A 17,014-nucleotide genomic window follows, 5' to 3' on the forward strand; every position below is an offset into this window, starting at 1 on the left:
CCATTAAAATTATTGTTTCATTTAAAACTAAAGGTCGATAAAATCATATAAGTTTTGTCCAAAACAATGACAATTATATACTCGAGTTTCTCGCCAGCACAGTTGACTTTTGGTTAAGGTAAATAAAATATACACACAAATTCTTTTCCAGCTTGAAGACCCCGGGCAACGTTTAACGAGTCAAGCGGAGCTGGAGCCAACGATCCATCCCAGATAGATGAGATGAGAAGCTGCCAACACTTTTGGCTCGATTTTGGCCCCCAAGCCACAAGGCGGAAATTTGCATAATCATCCCGAAGAAAAGAGCGGACACTATTAGGCCAACATGCGAGCACTTCAGCCGGCCAGTTGACAACATTATTCCAGCATTATTCAGGCGATCGTTAATTGTTTCCAGCGACAATAGGCCGGGGTTAACGCTCAGGCAAGTGGCCAAAAAGCTGGCTAAAGAAGCTGGATGCCAAGCAGAAAAGCCCGAAGAAAGAGTTTTGGATTCGTATTCTCCAATTCAGGCGTGTGTGCAGATATATGGTCATAAATTCCCCCAGGCAAAGGTCAGCACCTGCCGAATCGGATTTGGCCATATAATTAAAGCCTGAGAAGAGCCAAAGAACGGGCAATGAACTTTCAACTCGATTGGGCCCAGCCCATAATTCGGACTTAGGCCAATTTATTAGCCAGCTGCCGGAGTTGGCCAAAAACTGAAAAACCAAAACTGGACAGCAGCTTTCTTTGTGCCGTTGTCTCGTTTGAATATGAATTTCTGCGGCCTGACCCCGTTGAACTTCTCCTGCGGCACATTCTTATGGAAATTAAGTTCGCGTTTCTTTTATTTTAGAAATTTTACGCAGTTTCCGCAGCCTGTTGCCAAGCGGATTTCACTGTGACTTCTTGAATGTCTTGAATAAAATAAGCTTGCATAAAATTGACCCAAGTGCTTGTGGATTTCTTTTTTGGGGGGAAAATCGATTTCCAATTAGCGGATTTATGAAATGTATTTGAGACCGTTTAGCGAATTTCTATACAACATATATGCTAATTTTTGGATGGCCCAATTTGGCCCAACAGTTCATAAAAGTTAAAAGTTGAAGCCCATGAAAAAAATTAATTTATACATCCCCACAAACTTAGGAAACAATTTCCAGATCTAGATCAAAAAACAGTTACTAAACTCCGTACTCTTCGAACTTGAAAAGTAAAAAGTCTTTTCTTGCAGGTATTACAAAATGAGCTAACATTTTGTAAATTCTATTCCACTATGAATATTTATGAAATGAGATAATTTCGGTATATATTAAAGGCACAGTTCCTAAATTGCTGGAGTGAATAAACTATTTTGTTTTCTACAAATTTTTCTTTGATCTTTTTAAATTTTTTCCGATGAATTTCGACCTGTTAAAAATTTACAAAAAGCGAAATGAATAGAAATTAGAGAATATAGAATTGACTTTGGTTCCAGTTTCTGGGCAGCTATCAAAAATGGTAAAAGACCGAAGCAAATATTGCATTTGAACACTCATATTAATTCCAAACTATTTGCAAACAATTATTAGTTTAAATTAATCTGAATGGCCATGCCTGCAATATCAGTTTTATATCTAAAAGCTGTGTGCTTAAAAAAACTCAACTTTGGAAATGAGTCAAGAGGAGAACGCAACCACTGAAAAATTTGTGTTCTATGAGTTCGCATGGCCACTTTTGGTAGCTGTTTTCGAGTTGAACCTCTACAGAATCATCCTTGAGCTTTTGGCCCACATCCTGCTGATCGTAATAGCCGTGGTGGTGGTCAGGAAGACCTCGGGAATGGATGACCACCGCAGCGGCCAGCACGCCCTGTACGTCGTTTTGGGACTGTTCCTGTGCGTGGGTGAATCTCTGCTGGTGTGCCACTCCTGGTGGTTAGGAGACTTCATCTCCGAAAACCGGCTCAACCTTCTGCACATGGTATTGGGAATAGTGGGACTTTGGCTGGGACTGGTGGGGATTTTCTCGAAGAGCATCTCCAAGAGCAAGACACATGAGACGCACTTTATTTCCAAACATGGATTGTGTGGCCTGTTGGGATTCCTGCTTATCGCTGGGGCCGTGGCCAGTGGGTTCGCCCTGGTGTGCTTCACCCACCTGGCTTTGCACGTCACCCACCGATTGATGGGCTTGTGTGGCTTCGTGCTCCTCTCGTGCAGCCAGTGGTTCGCCCTCAATCTGGGATTCGCACGAAAGGAGTGGAGCACCTGGAAAATTAAGTGGCTCAAGATCTCCACGCTGGGCGCCACCATTGCAGTGGTTGGCTACGAGTTCCTCTGCCTCTGTGGGGACATTGTCCATTTGCTACCCAAAAACTGGTTCCAAGCCATCGGACTGAAAGTTGATTAAATTTTATGACCCAGCCTTGTGAATAACTATTGAATTGCTAAAGGTAATCGCAAAGTGTTTATATTATCTAAGCCCTACCATATAATAGAGTAATACACACAAAATTTACATTTATAAGAATCCTATTCAGCATAACAGAAAATATTAGGATGATCAAACGAAGTTCGTTAATCAATTCCGAAAGAAACATTAGCATACTTTCTGACTTTCAACTGAGAAATTCCTTGGGAAAAGCACTTTAATAACTATGATTGCTATATGGTTATATTGCATTGTACCTAAGAGTTTAGATATGTTTGAACATTGTTAAATAAAAAATAATAAATTCCGTGTCAAAAATCTCAGATTTATTGCAAGACTAAAGAAAAGAGTAAAATTACAGAGGGCTCGCATGTGAAATATTGGCCAACCTTCAGTCTTTCACCTGTAGAATTGGCCATTTCCCCGCACAAGAAGCCTCTTGGCTGGCATATTAATCACGGGACAAAGCCATAATTCCATCCCAACGAGGCTCGATCAATCAGCGGAGCGGGAACACACATTTGCCCCCTATACCATACACCCCTCCCATCGAGATCCACATTGGACATTGGGTATATGACCGGTGGCCGGGGATGGGATGCGACCACTTCGCATGCGTCGCTGACTCCGAGAGCAGGTCCATCATAGGTTCGGATCGGCCCTTGACTTCTCGGGTTTCTCGGCGGTCTCTTGGGATGCCGAGTTCTGTGCGTGTCTCTGATTGTTTTGTCATTAGCATGACCGCCGCGCTTTTTTGGGCCTTTGGTGATCTTCGACTTTTTGATTCGGCGGCTGCTGATTTATTCAGCGCTCTTTCTTTTGTCCCACCGGCGGGTCACTGACTTTCGTTTCTAATTCTATTTTTCACCATTTTCTACATTTCTTCCACAAATTTCGCCACTTGAAATTATGCCGACATCGACCGCAATTATGCCCAATGTTCTTGTGGCCTGAGTGGGCTCTCTCTTCTCGGTTTCTATGGGTTCTAGATTATGGATTCTGGATTTTTGGCCACAACTTTTTCGCATAAAAACCTAATGCCGCCGCCGCAGATCATACAGTTCTGTTTGGGCCTTGCTTACAATTAGGATCCGGTCGGCAGTAAATCTCTAATTTCTGTGCACTTTACGTCGAGAAAACTCTAAAACAAGATGTCCAAGCTGGGTGCTATCTTGGTGGTGGGCTTGTGCCTGTTTGTGGCCGTGGCCTTGGCCGAGCCACGCCTTCAGCATGTTCAGGGGCGCAATCAGGTGCAGGGTCAGAGGGCGCAGCAGCACCCCTACCTCTTCCTGTCGATTCCCAAGGGTCGGGCCAACGCCGGCGCCGTCGTCCAGGGCTTCGAAATTGTCGAGGAGGAGGATGATGATCTACAGGATGAGGACCAGCACGATGACGAGACGGAGGATGACGAGGAGCTGGAGCACCAGCTGGGCCTGAACTTTGCCCGCAGCGGTCTGGCTTACAGGCAGAACCACGATGACGACGAACAGGACGATGATCAGGATCAGGAGCAGGATCAGGTTCAGGATGAGCTGCCCAAGAAGCAGATGATGGTTAACCGGGACCAGGCTGGCGCCATTATGGTGCCCGATGGCATTATCGAGATCGAGGGTCAGAGTGTCCTGGACGAGAAGACCGGCAAGGCAGCTCTCCTGGTGCCCCGTGCCGCCCTAGACGCCATTCCCGATGGCGCGGTGGTGGCTCTCATGGAGCGATCCGCCTCATCCGCTGATGAAATCGAGGAGGAGCGCGCCAACCGCGTGGTGGTTCGTCGCCGCAAGAACAACGGACGCAGGAACATCCGCCGCCGGGGCATCAACAGCAACAACATCCGACGCCGCCGCCGCCCTGCCCAAAGGCGTCGCCGAGTGGGCGGCAACCGCAGGCGCAACGTACGCGTCATCCGCCCCCAGGGCGGCAACCGCAGGCGTGGCAACCAGAGGCGCCGCGGACAGGTCGTCCTCCAGGGTTGAGACACGAAACGGAGGTCGTTCTAGCCCCATTTCTATATAGTATTATAGTTAAGATCCCCTACCGATCAGGACAAGAAATTTTAGACACTTGATGACGATGCGACAAATAAAATGTGATATAAAAATTATAAATATTTTTTTGATATTTTTTGTGGGTGGTGTATGGTGTGAAATGAACCTATATGGAAATAAACCTATATGGGTTTGCATCATTAAGTTGATACTAAAGTTGAAAGGTTTTGCCGTATAACTTCGTAAACTACTCGTATAACGCTATTATTTATTTATCATACATTGTAGTGATATAAACAAGTAGTGATATAAACAAGATTGCTTTCTCTCAAAATAGAAGGACGATGCATTCTTACTTTCAGATAACTGCTAACCCCTATTGCTAGAAAAATTTGCATTTATCATTGATTTTATTTTTATCATGGTTCAGCTTTATTCGAGTTAATTCTTTAACTTCGACCCAACCTTAATTATAAGTCACTTAATGCCCATATGATAACAAAAGTATGATATTAGAATTAATAACTTAAAATGTAAAAGATCCGAAAATCAGATGTTATATCTAAATAAAAAATGGTCGAGGAACTCATTTGAAAACATCTCTATAGAACCGTACAGGTTTCGTAGTAAAAAACTTTGGTTATCGTTCGGCCAACAAAATAGGTACTGCCGAAAAGTAACCATTAGGAATTTATAAGTCGAGATAAAATAAAATTGCTAGTCGTATATTGGAACCACAGATACTTTTGGTCTAATTCAAATATATAAATTAATCAAATAAAAGTTCTAGGAAGTAAAGAAATAATTACACAATTATTCTTATATAAATACTATATGGAAAATGGAAATAAATATATTGAAATAATTTTATGTCGAATTCTTCTTATATTTTGTCATTGTCTTGGGAAAGCAAACATACAAAAATAGATGAGCACATATTTTGGGATAGTTGTCAAGAAAAGATTTTGTCTCCGGACTATGCAATAAATCGCGAACAATTTATACATTAATAATTCCGAGTTTTAATTTAGTTTGAATTTTATCGAAACAAATTCGGAGACTTCAGTTGAGTACTCCATTGTTTGGGGTGGAAATGCCGAGCACTGAGTGAACTAAAACAAACCGAGAACTGACATCCCATCCCAGAACATCTGTGTAAGCCAGATACTGGCGGTCAATCTCGGCTTGACGTCAATCAATCATCGGCTGCTCGGCGATGGATAGAAGAATGGTTTTGGCGAAAGAGATGGGAAATTAGCATAAAATTCGTACGCCTCTGACCCGCGACCCGGTTCACTTTGACCCCGGGCGAACTTTTGCTAATAGAGCTGGCCAAGAAGTGGGAACTGGAAGGAAATGGGGATGCGGGGCGGATGACAGCAATCGATCAGCTGTACGAGCTCCAAGTGGGTATAAAATCCCGGGTCGGTCCATCAGTTGTCAGTCAGTTGTGAGTGAAAACTCAAAGACAACAAGTGAGTTAGGAACCCTCGATCCACAGTCAAGGAAGCCTTTATCCCGATAAGGAGAACCCATCTGCAGAATGCATTGCCTGCTTCAACTGAGTCTGGCTGTGGCCCTTTGCGCCCTCTTAGCCCCATCCACTACCTTGGGTGAGTCCTCAAAAATCTCGCTGTTCTTTAGTAACAGAAAGTCGAAAGTCAGTACACAAGTACTTTCTCAAATGTTCCTCAAATATTTCATATAATTCTAAAATATTTTATCTCAGCCGAACGCCGCAATGTGTACCGCCTGGGTGGACGCGCCTCCGACGCTCAGATGGAGGCCCGCTTCACCTCGTCGATAGCCAACAAGCTGACCTCGCTGAAGAGCACCACCACGACCACCACGATTGCCCCCACTACCACCAGCGTGCCCACCACCACTACGGAGACGACCACGCCGACTGGACCAACAACGTCCACTGGCACATCGACGAGCACCACCACGCCCACAACCTCCGACACCACCACCACCGGCCGTGCCTTCCCCGTAATTCAAGACGATGTTGAGGAAGACGATGAGGAGATGCCCAGGGCCTTCGAAGATGAAGAGGACGACGGTGACGACAGCGTGGAGGACGAAGACGATGACGATGATGAGGAGAGCTACTATGTGGCCGCTCCGTCCGCCGGAGGCAACAACAATGCCGTGCAACAGTCCTCAGACTCCGGCTCGTTGGTCCGCCCTTCGGAGCTCCAGTGGCGCCAGTTCCAGCAGGAACAGCGCAACCGTCGCCGAATCCAGCGCCTCCAGCGGGAGCACAACCAGCGGATCAGGGCCCTCCTTCGCCGCCAGAGGGTTTCCGAGAAGCGAAGCCAGCAACGCTTGCGCCGCCAGCGCCAACAGAGCCGTAAGCGCGTCTCACAGCGCCAGCGCCGCAACAGGAACCGCTCCAAGGCCCAGCGCCAGCGCCAGAGGAGGAACAACATGAACCGCCGCCGCCGCCAGCAGCTGCAGCGCCAGCGCAGACACCGCCAGCAGCAGCGCCGCCGGCTCATGCGCCTCCTGCGTCGTCGTCGTCGTGGCGGACGTCGCAACTAAGGAGCTGATCCCGATCCCTGCCCCGATCAGATCAGATCCCCAACCGATCCCAGAACCCCCGAAATAAACCGAACTTGTATGCAAAACAAAAGCAATTTTTTTTTTCATTATTACGAACACAAATGGCGAAGGGTAAACTACCATGGTAGATCATTGCATCATTGAGGAATAACTGGAATTGTAGATCTAAGCTACAACACCTATAGATCAGTCTTGGGAAGACCTTATGACAACCATTGGATAAAACTATGGATGAAACCATGGATCATATGAGATAACTAGGATTATTAATATCCCCTTGATTACACACCAGCTTAGATTAGATACAAGAAATTTGTGTTGGTTCTAAATGGACTTTCTGCGCTATTAGAAAAATTGCAGTTTAGGATACCAGAGATGCTACACTGGGCAACCATTTATCTAAGAACGAAGCTTAGTCTTGTAAGCGACTCGACGACTCTTTCTTTGCCCAACGTGCGAATGTCTTTCTCCGCGGAATTCTCGGGGGGTCACTGCCTATGCGGTTCATTGACACCTCACCTCCACTTTCGCCCTTTGGTGGAAGAACCGCTGTCTAAAGACATAGTATCTGAAATCAGAAACGAATATGGATATGCAAATGGTGTCGATTCGCGAGCTATATGCAAATGATTAGCGGCGATCGATCGGATGGCTGAGGTTACGGGTCAGATCGCGATTATTTATGGCATTATGCAAAACGGTTACAACGCCAATAGGCTTGCTATTTCTTGGCCCTTTCTTCGTAGGCCTACAAACCAACTAGCTCTGTCTCCTTTGCACGGCTTACACATCTCTTTTTTGGAATTTTGCATATGTTCCTTCTCTTTAGCAAGTCCATTTGTTGTAACCTCTAGGGAAATAGGGCTATGAAGGGCCGTGGTTACATATAAATATGCCGCGGCTCGACCCAAGAAGTCAGTCACAGCAGCCCAGCCATCCAAGAGATACTCAGATTACAGCCAAGCTACAGGATAAATAACTCAAGATGCATTTGATGAAGGGACTTTTGATCGTGGCGTGCCTGGCTGCCTTAGCCAGCGGTGGGTGATCTTGCAAACAGTGGGATTTTTAAAACGGATTAACAATGTAACGCATTTTTATCCAACCCACAGCCAAGCCCCAGAACTTCCAGATCTTCGGTCGCCAGCGAGATGAGCCCGCCGCCCAAGGACGCCTGAGTGCCACTCAGCTGACCGATCTGCTGAACAGCCTGAAGGGCAGCAGCTCCTCCACTACAGCAGCTCCCACTACCACCACCGTGCCCACCACCTCCACGATAACGACCTCGCCAACTGGACCCACCACCTCAACCGGCACATCGACCAGCACCACCACTCCCACCACCTCCTCGCCCACTGGAACCAGCACCGGTCGCCAATTGGAGCCGCTCGATGATCAGGAGGACGACGACGAGGAGGAGCAACAGTTGGGCCACCATCAGCGTTTCCAGCTGGATGACCAGAACGAGGACGAGGAGGAGCATAACCAGGTGGCCCGCTCGCAGGCCAACCGCCGTCGCCAGGTGAACGCCCGCCGTCAGCGTCAGCGTCTGCAGCAGAAGTACCGCCGCCGCCAGCAGCAGCAGCGTCGCCGTCGCCAGCAGCAGCAGCAGAAGCGTCGCCAGCAGCAGAAGCGTCGCCAGCAGCAGCGCCGCAGGAGGCAGCAGAACCAGAAGCGCCGCCAGCGCCGTAACCGCCGCACCAACATGCGCCTGGTCAGCCGCTTCCGCCAGAGCACCCCCAACCGGAACCGCGTCATCCGCATCGCCGCCTAAGGCGGGGATTTCCCGGAAACCGATTTGAAACGACACTGAATAAATTGCAATGATATAATAGTTTTTGTGGCTTTCTTTGGGAAAGGGGAATCGGTTGACAAAAGACATTTGTCACTTGAGATCCACAAATGTATCTGGTCTAAGTCATACCTCATATATTTGCAAAATATCACCATCAACATATCAACATGAAATCGATTTTTAATCGAGCTTCGATGCGTAGCTCCAATGTCTTTGATCAAATCTTGAAATTCAGAATTAATCCGTACCAAGTGAATTGATACAATACGGTTTTCTACTTAACAATTTTGTAAACAGCGGGATCACCTATTCAAGCACACACCTTGGCTCTAGATTTATTTTTTTTTTTTATTGAGGATTTATAATAATCTGAAAAGGGATACCATGGGGTACCACTTTAAAAGTGAAGGTAGTCTTTTATTTAATATTATAGCATTGAAAGCCTTATTCAATGTGCTATCTTTATAAGCCATTTGTTAAAACCATTGTGTAATACTTTAAATATCTGAATCTGAATATCATCGGCCCAATAAAAATTGTACATTTTTAAACATAAGCAATTCACAAAACATGCAAGTTAATAATAAATATAAGCCTATTTCCTATGGATCCTAATTATTGATGAAGCAGAAACCTAAAGACCAGAATATTTGAATAAATATTTCCAGGATCCTATGCATCCCGAGTAGTGATGCAACCTTCTAAAGCAAAAATTCATTGGCATATAAACATTTTCAGTTTGGATTAACAGAACGTCATTGTTTTAAGAGCAGAACTTAGTAACTTACTTATTGCACGAATTTCGGAATCTGTGTTTATCAATCAGATTCCAAGTGAAATACTATAGCGAACTTTGGCTAATATATGTCGCATGGGTCAAACTAGTTCAACGATCGGCAAGCGGTCACCAAAATTTATGCAAAAACTTTGGCGAATGTGCAAATTTGCGAAAAAGAAATGATAATGAGAATTATGGTTGCCGATTCTGGGTTGGATTGTTGTTGTTAGATCCGCAACTGGAGCGTGGGGTATATAACCCCGGCTGGCCGCTGGCAATATCACAGTCCACCGACGACCTTCCCCCAGGCAGAGTCCCATCCAATCCAATCCTAAGGCCAAGACCAGTTCCGCAGTAAACCCCAAGGAAAACCCCAAGATGAAGATCTTCTACGGAGCTCTGCTGGTGCTGGGCACAGCAATTATTGCCCAGGCGGCTGGTGAGTTTGGTTTTCAGTCGGTTTCACGAAAAAATATCAGCTCCTGTTTAAGTAAAGACATTTGGGCGGACTATGGACCATTAACTTTTATGAGCTACATTAATGTTTTCACCAATTTCCAGTGGCCCGTTCCAAGGACGAGTCCGCCCAGGATACCGACCAGCAGTCCAAGTACCGCCTGTTCAAGCAGCCAGTGCAGATCGAGGCACGCAGCTTACAGCAGCTTATGGCCTTGAAGAGCCAACCTTGCCCTCCGCCAACATCACCTACCACTACAACTGGGCCTACCACAACAGTGACAACCTCACCCACTGGGCCCACTACCACAACCGGAACGTCCACAACAACCACCACACCCACCACAACTACCTCAAGCCCTACCACCTCCCCCACCGGCAGACGTCACTCATTGAACCAGAACAATTCGGTGGACGAAAACGAGGACGACGACGAGGAGTTTGACCAGGAGGTGGAGGAGCAGAAGTATCTGAAGGACGAGGATGACGAGCAGGAGGACGACCATGACGATGACGATAACGAGGACGACGGCTTCCAGCTTATGGCTCCCAAAGCCTCATCTTCCTCCTCCTCTTCTATTCGCCGTCGCAACAGCGCTAGCAGCTCATACGGATCGTCCGGCAACAAGAACCTGTCCAACAACGAGCTGATCCGCGAAATCGAACTGCGCCGGCAGAAGGAACTCAACGAGCAGTTGCGCAAGCAGCTGGCCAGCACCCGCCGTCGTTCCACCAAGAGCCGCCGTCGTGCCCTTAACAACCGTCGTCGTGCCCGTCGCCGCCAGCAGCAGAAGCGCCGCCGCCTTTCCCGCCGCAACCAGCAGAAGCGTCGCTCCCAGAACCGCCGCCACCGCAACGCCCGCCGCCGTCAGCGCCGCAACAACCGCCTGAGCCGCCTCCGCCAGCGCCGTCGCGCCAACCGTCGCCGCAACTGAGCGACCAGTGACCAGCAATGACCTCTGACCCCCGACATGTACGATTACAATAAAGCGAATATATGTACAAAACAAAAATGCATTCTCTTATCACTGTTCTCAGATTCTACTAGAAATTTGCCAAAGAACATCCTATATATGCTTCCTCGTAATCCAGTGCAACTATCATCTCATACCCACTTAGGGTATCATATCAATAAACCCATATTATATATCATACTCGATATACGTGACAACCTAACACATAGATTCCGGATTAGATAAGATTGAATTTATACGATAGGAACAAGTGGATAGTAGCTGGACAATGCTATTTATTTTATGTGTAGTTACACATACATACATATGTATTTATTTACTTAATATATTAAAAATCATTAAACACATTTATTTCAGGCATCCATAGATTTTATGAGAAAAAATACATGTGGAATATTGAAGATCGTTAGGCACACATTTATGGCACTTTGTGGGTCACTTTCGCAGGCTTTGCGCCACCTTCGACCCAGCGGCTTCAATTAGAAATGGATTTCAATAGATTTTCACTTTTTTTCAGCCCACTCCAGCAGAAGCCCAAGGCGCTGCAGAAACCTGAAGACCAAAACCCCAATTCCAATACCAACTCGAAAAACCGAAAAACCGAACACCCAAAGGCGTTCCGCTTGGCCGAAAACCCATGGGATGACCGGCAGAATGATGACGACGGAGAATTTGGAGAATATACATTATAGCTGGCAGCGATTTGACTATTTGAGCCCTACCACGGATCAATTGAATTTCAATTGTGTACGGAGATTTACCGTTCGGCACTTACGATTTGCATTCCACAGCGTATTTTGCGGGACTATAAAAAGCCTCATTGCTGGCCGATAAAGTATCAAAGCCTGATTGTCCAGCCATCGGCGAGCAACAGAAATCGCAGCGATTTTGGTCTACCCGAAAAGTTCTCTCCTTACCCAGAGTAGTTTCCCGAAGACCCAAAAGAGTTTATAAATCTATCCGATATGAAGTTGTACGCCATCGTGATCCTTTCGGCTTGCTGTCTTCTGGCCGCACAGGCGGCACCCGAGAAGAAGATGGCCCAGAAGTCGCGTCAAGTGGACCAGGACGCCAAGGTGGGCCAGGCCGCTTCCAGCGCTGGTGCATCGACCTCTGCCAAGGATCCCTCCAGTGGCAGGCTGTTCCTCAAAAAGTTCCTGACCTTCAAGAACCTGTTCAGCAGCAACAACCAACCCGTGATTCCGATCATTATCACTGGCGCCGGAACCGGAACTTCCACAGGAGCCTCACCCACTTCGCCCACGGTGACAGTGACCTCGACAGGCACGATTCCCTCGGCCACTGGCACCATCACCACTTCGCCCACAACACCCACCTCGCCAACAACAACGAGCGCACGGCAAACGATTATCAAGGGTGCCCGATATGGCAGCAACGATGACGATCAGGAGCAGAATCATGAGCAGGATCAAGATCAGGACCAAGAACAGGACCAGGAGCTGGCCCAACCCGCACAGGCCTATCCCGCCGAGTTGATGGACGAGCAGGCTCTACAGGCCGCCCTGGCCGCTGGCGCCCAGGAATACGAGGTGGTCACCACCGAGCACGAGGTCCAGGGAACTGGCGGAGCCACCGGCGAAGGCGGCAAGGCCACCCAAAGCAATAACCACATCAGCCTGCGACGCAAGGGCGCCCGCCGCGGCCAGGTGATCAGCGTTCGCATCCCACCCCGCTACCGCCGCTACTTCAAGAACGGCCAGAAGGTGATGCTCAACACCGGTAGTCGTCCCGTCTCCAAGCGCCGCGTGGTTCGCAAGCGTGTGCCTGCCAAGAAAATCAACAAGAACAACCGGAGGCGCAACGGCAACAAGAAGAACCGTCGCAATCGCAACAAGAACCGCCGCAATCGCATCACCGCCGTCTAAGGATCATGGATTCAAGGTCAGGATCCAACGATCCAACGACACACTCCGGCAAGATCATTTTTTTTTCTAATTTATTGTAGCCTAACTTGCTACTGCCACACTTCCTGCGGCAGGATAAACCATAAATAAAGCCCTTCAAGAGTACCAAAACTGCTTTCTTACTTTATCTTTGCGTGGGTGATTAAAAAAACTGATCGCAAAGGCATACACTTTTAGCAAACAAAAAAATAGTAAAAAATGAGTAAAATATTGCTCAACAATTAAATACTATTGAAAAATATTAGGATTGTATTTATTTAAAGCGGGTTAAAATATAGTTGCCAAAAAGTAAGTAAGGTAGAAATCAAACTGAATCTTGCAGAGCACAAACCCTACCAACAATTTACTTTAAGCCCATTTAAATCATATTAATATTTGTCAAAATTACACGTTCACGTACTTTTCTTATACCATTTTTCAGAAAACCTCCCTCTAAAGATCTGAGGTTACAGCTAAAAAGCACCAAAGATCAATGATCGTTGATCTGCAGAAGCAAAAAAAAGCAAAAACAGTGGTTGGTACAATCTCCTTTATGGGCATAGAATCAAAAAAAAAGTAACGTCTGTGAAAAGTACGCACTTGACCCACATTTTTGGGCCGAGATCACCAAAGAGATCAAATCGTGACGAATGATGGGGCAATTTTCGGGTATTTAAGCGGCTGTTTAGCCCGGGGCTCAGTACAAACATGGCTGGACAGCGATTTCTGATCGTACTGATCGTGGTTTCGATCTTGGTACCATCAATTCGGGAGGCTTCTGCCAAAACCTGTGGATCGAGACTCCAGTTGCGGACTCAAAATGATCCCGTTGACCTCAGTCGGCTGAGCGAGAAGCAGCTAAAACAGCTGGTTGAGCAGTTGCCAAAATTGCAAACTCAGAAGGGCGAAGATGGCGGAGATCTGGTGGCGGAAGAGGATGACCCAGAACAGGATCAGGAACTGGAGGATTCCGAGGACGATCACCGCGGCGGAAGTCGTCCATGGAACAGAGTGCAGCGGATAATCCGACGACAGCTGGTGAAAATACCGAAGAGATATCTCAAGAAGCTCCTTAGGCAGTTTGGATTGGCCCGGAGTGCTGGACATAACGGTGTCCGGAGTGCGGACTTGGCTGCTCCCCAGTTGGAGGAGTACTACCTAATACCACTGGAATGAAAATATTGACGGGAAATAAATACACGCATTTTGGAAATACAACACTTATGCATGCACTCTTTTGGGCGCTGGGCTAAAAACAATTGCTGAGTATTGAGTATTGCTTGTACTAAATACTGTTTATAGTCTTCCTTACAGCAAAAAGTGAATAAAAATATTAAGTTTAAACATGACAAAGCGAATGAATTTCCATTTCGTTGCCATCATTATGTAAACAAACTTTTTAAACCAGCCTAAAACTATGTTTCAGCAAACATACTTAAAATTCGTGTACAAAGCACAAATGTTGCTTTTATGATCTTTGGACTTTTAAACTTTTTTCCATCTGATAAACTTATGGTTCCACCGAAAAGCTCTGACAACGATCGTGTGGTAAAGCTTTCCACCACTTATGTTTCATTTGCTCATAGCTAATCAGCTTTGGAACAGCTGTTGGCCGGCGATAAATATTAGTGATTATATAGTTGTCGCACGACGTTTGAGGGCAAAACAAGTGAAAACTGCTGTTTACTAAGACATTTTCGGAGCCATGTCAGTGGGAGTACTAGCTGGAAAAGTGGCCCTGGTAACAGGTGTGTATTCGTTTGTTTCCTCTAGATATCTGATCTTTATTTGAGACTCTTCTAATCTGCGATTTCAGGCGCCGGATCAGGAATTGGTCGTGCCACCTGCCGCCTTTTGGCCAGAGATGGTGCCAAAGTGATCGCCGTAGACCGCAATCTAAAGGCGGCCCAGGAAACCGTACAGGAATTGGGCTCTGATCGATCCGCCGCCCTGGAGGTGGACGTTTCCTCTGCCCAGAGTGTCCAATCCTCGGTGGCCGAGGCCCTAAAGAAGTTCCAGCAGGCACCCACTATTGTGGTCAATTCGGCTGGAATAACCCGAGATGGTTACCTGCTCAAGATGCCCGAACGGGACTACGATGACGTATACGGTGTCAATTTGAAGGGCACCTTCCTGGTTACCCAGGCCTATGCCAAGGCCATGATCGAGCAGAAACTGGAGAACGGCACCATCGTGAATCTCTCCAGCATCGTGGCCAAGATGAACAACGTGGGCCAGGCCAACTATGCGGCCACCAAGGCGGGCGTGATCTCCTTCACGGAGGTGGCCTCCAAGGAGTTCGGAAAGTTTGGCATACGGGTGAACTGCATCCTGCCGGGCTACATAGACACGCCCATGGTGGCGGTCGTGCCCGATTCCGTAAAGCAGCAGGTGGTGCAGCGATGCCCCTTGGGCCGATTGGGTCAGCCGGAGGAGATCGCCGAGGTCATTGCCTTCTTGGCTTCCCCGCAGTCGTCCTACGTCAATGGAGCTGCCATCGAGGTCACCGGGGGCCTCAAATAATCGTGAAATACATATATGCAATACATACATATATGCAATCCAACTTTCGTAGATCCTTAGGCTTCTAATACGCAGCTTGTATAGCTGATACTTGCCTGGTTGTTCCATTTTAGAAAAATGGATTTCTTATATACATATATTGCAAGAGTGGAACCACATTATTGCATTTACTCGTCAAGCCATTAGTAAAAAGTTTTTTTTATAAATATATAAATCAACGTTAACATATGGTTGCTAACAGCTGTATTATATTTTGTTCGCAGGAAAAGCTGGTTAATAAGACTAGAAAGGCTTGAAAATATACTCTAACATCTTTCACTTCAAAAACGCATTCTGCTATCAAATTACTAAACATGTTCTCCAATCAGAACTTTGACCTCACACCTGTTGATATTGTCTTAAAATTCAAACACGCCATCTATGAGTGATCTTTATATCGCGCGGCTCTTCAGTTTATCGATACTATCGCTTAAATCGTAACATGGCAATGAAATGTATAGCATATCTTTGGGGGAAGTATTGTAACATCTTTTTAAAGATATGCCCAGAAGAATGCCAGATAAGTTTTGCCTTGGATCAGCGACTTTGATCAGAAATCTATGCTCTAGTAAGTGAAACCACCACAACTTCCCCATACCATTGCAACAATGCGACATTGCGACCACAAAAGGACCGTCGAAGTGGGAAATGGAATGTGCGACACGGCTTGTTGTGGTTTATTGGCAGGGCTTTTGGGTTGCTATTCGTTATTTGGACCCACCGAAATGTACAATATTAATACATTTCACAATTCCCCAGCTGCTAATTAACTCAGTCGCTTACACACACAGTCGCACTGGGAGATATATGCACGTCAGGCGACTCACACATATGTTTGAGTGGCGGTTGGGTTGTTTGGGGTCCGGGTTTTCCGCCTCTGTGGTCGTGCGTGCAATTTAAATAATGAAGACATTTTATTAATTCAAGAAATTCAACTCTCCCGCACTGGCCACGCACACAGGGACACAAAAACACACAACCACCCACCCACCCACACTCACTCGCACACACACACACAAGGGAAACACACATAGAACAGCAATTACAGTGGCCACCCAACATTAAGCAACCTCCCACCACCGACACCACCGCATAAGGGCTCACACAAAACTTGCCAGCCATTTTGGGGTTAGGGTTCACGGGCGGAAAACCACCCAAAATGCCGCCCATCGCCCAGCGGCCACCATCCACAAAACCACCCAACCACCAGCTGGTAGCTGGTGCGTTTCCCATTTCCTTTGGTTTTTAGTGCATGGTGAAAAACAAAACATTTGCTAATCATATGAAGCGACCCTGAGCTGCCGCTCTTTTTGCTTTTCGTGCACTGCAAGAAATAAAGGAATCATTTTCGAAACCATCCAAAGATAACATAATCCATCAGATAAAATAAACAATATATTTCAGGAGGAACCTCTCACCGGAACCTCTCATCAACGGTGGCAACCTCTTCAAAGCACATAAGAAAACACAACCTCTTTGATCTGCAATATTATTTATTTATGGGAGATCCCATGATGCAAAGTGGCTCAATGATTTTTCCGAGTGCTTTCCATCCACCTGTCTCTGTCGCTCCTTCGACCACTCTCTTTGTAGCAATTAAC

The 17,014-nt window shown here is 46.6% G+C and overlaps 8 protein-coding genes across 8 annotated transcripts; all 8 read left to right on the forward strand.

Annotated features, from left to right (window-relative positions):
• Window positions 1-1,622: 1,622 nt before the first annotated feature.
• On the forward strand, window positions 1,623-3,041 carry LOC117147343. Its single transcript, XM_033314202.1, has one exon. It carries the CDS (start codon window positions 1,636-1,638, stop codon window positions 2,371-2,373), a length of 738 nt encoding a protein of 245 aa, XP_033170093.1. The 5' UTR covers window positions 1,623-1,635; the 3' UTR covers window positions 2,374-3,041.
• A 17-nt stretch (window positions 3,042-3,058) lies between these two features.
• LOC117147342 (histone-lysine N-methyltransferase SETD1B) lies at window positions 3,059-4,513 on the forward strand. The gene has a single exon (XM_033314201.1). The coding sequence runs from the start codon at window positions 3,546-3,548 to the stop codon at window positions 4,365-4,367; it is 822 nt and encodes a 273-aa protein (XP_033170092.1). The 5' UTR covers window positions 3,059-3,545; the 3' UTR covers window positions 4,368-4,513.
• A 1,333-nt stretch (window positions 4,514-5,846) lies between these two features.
• Window positions 5,847-7,149, forward strand: LOC117147560 (myotubularin-related protein DDB_G0290005). The gene is made up of 2 exons (XM_033314501.1): window positions 5,847-5,992; window positions 6,109-7,149. Exons 1-2 carry the CDS (start codon window positions 5,923-5,925, stop codon window positions 6,921-6,923), a joined length of 885 nt encoding a protein of 294 aa, XP_033170392.1. The 5' UTR covers window positions 5,847-5,922; the 3' UTR covers window positions 6,924-7,149.
• A 530-nt stretch (window positions 7,150-7,679) lies between these two features.
• On the forward strand, window positions 7,680-8,821 carry LOC117148042 (myotubularin-related protein DDB_G0290005). The gene is made up of 2 exons (XM_033315220.1): window positions 7,680-7,984; window positions 8,057-8,821. The coding sequence occupies exons 1-2, from the start codon at window positions 7,930-7,932 to the stop codon at window positions 8,716-8,718; spliced, it is 717 nt and encodes a 238-aa protein (XP_033171111.1). The 5' UTR covers window positions 7,680-7,929; the 3' UTR covers window positions 8,719-8,821.
• A 1,074-nt stretch (window positions 8,822-9,895) lies between these two features.
• LOC117147077 (surfeit locus protein 6 homolog) lies at window positions 9,896-10,908 on the forward strand. The gene is made up of 2 exons (XM_033313840.1): window positions 9,896-9,956; window positions 10,079-10,908. Exons 1-2 carry the CDS (start codon window positions 9,896-9,898, stop codon window positions 10,906-10,908), a joined length of 891 nt encoding a protein of 296 aa, XP_033169731.1.
• Window positions 10,909-11,600: 692 nt separating this feature from the next.
• Window positions 11,601-12,891, forward strand: LOC117147591. Its single transcript, XM_033314541.1, has one exon. It carries the CDS (start codon window positions 11,913-11,915, stop codon window positions 12,831-12,833), a length of 921 nt encoding a protein of 306 aa, XP_033170432.1. The 5' UTR covers window positions 11,601-11,912; the 3' UTR covers window positions 12,834-12,891.
• A 668-nt stretch (window positions 12,892-13,559) lies between these two features.
• On the forward strand, window positions 13,560-14,027 carry LOC117147078. Its single transcript, XM_033313841.1, has one exon. The coding sequence runs from the start codon at window positions 13,560-13,562 to the stop codon at window positions 14,025-14,027; it is 468 nt and encodes a 155-aa protein (XP_033169732.1).
• Window positions 14,028-14,440: 413 nt separating this feature from the next.
• Window positions 14,441-15,628, forward strand: LOC117148292 (estradiol 17-beta-dehydrogenase 8). Its single transcript, XM_033315612.1, has 2 exons — window positions 14,441-14,599; window positions 14,668-15,628. The coding sequence occupies exons 1-2, from the start codon at window positions 14,557-14,559 to the stop codon at window positions 15,372-15,374; spliced, it is 750 nt and encodes a 249-aa protein (XP_033171503.1). The 5' UTR covers window positions 14,441-14,556; the 3' UTR covers window positions 15,375-15,628.
• The last annotated feature ends 1,386 nt before the right edge of the window (window positions 15,629-17,014 follow it).

The sequence above is a fragment of the Drosophila mauritiana genome, chromosome X, assembly GCF_004382145.1.
Source record: "Drosophila mauritiana strain mau12 chromosome X, ASM438214v1, whole genome shotgun sequence".
Classification (NCBI taxonomy): domain Eukaryota; kingdom Metazoa; phylum Arthropoda; class Insecta; order Diptera; family Drosophilidae; genus Drosophila; species Drosophila mauritiana.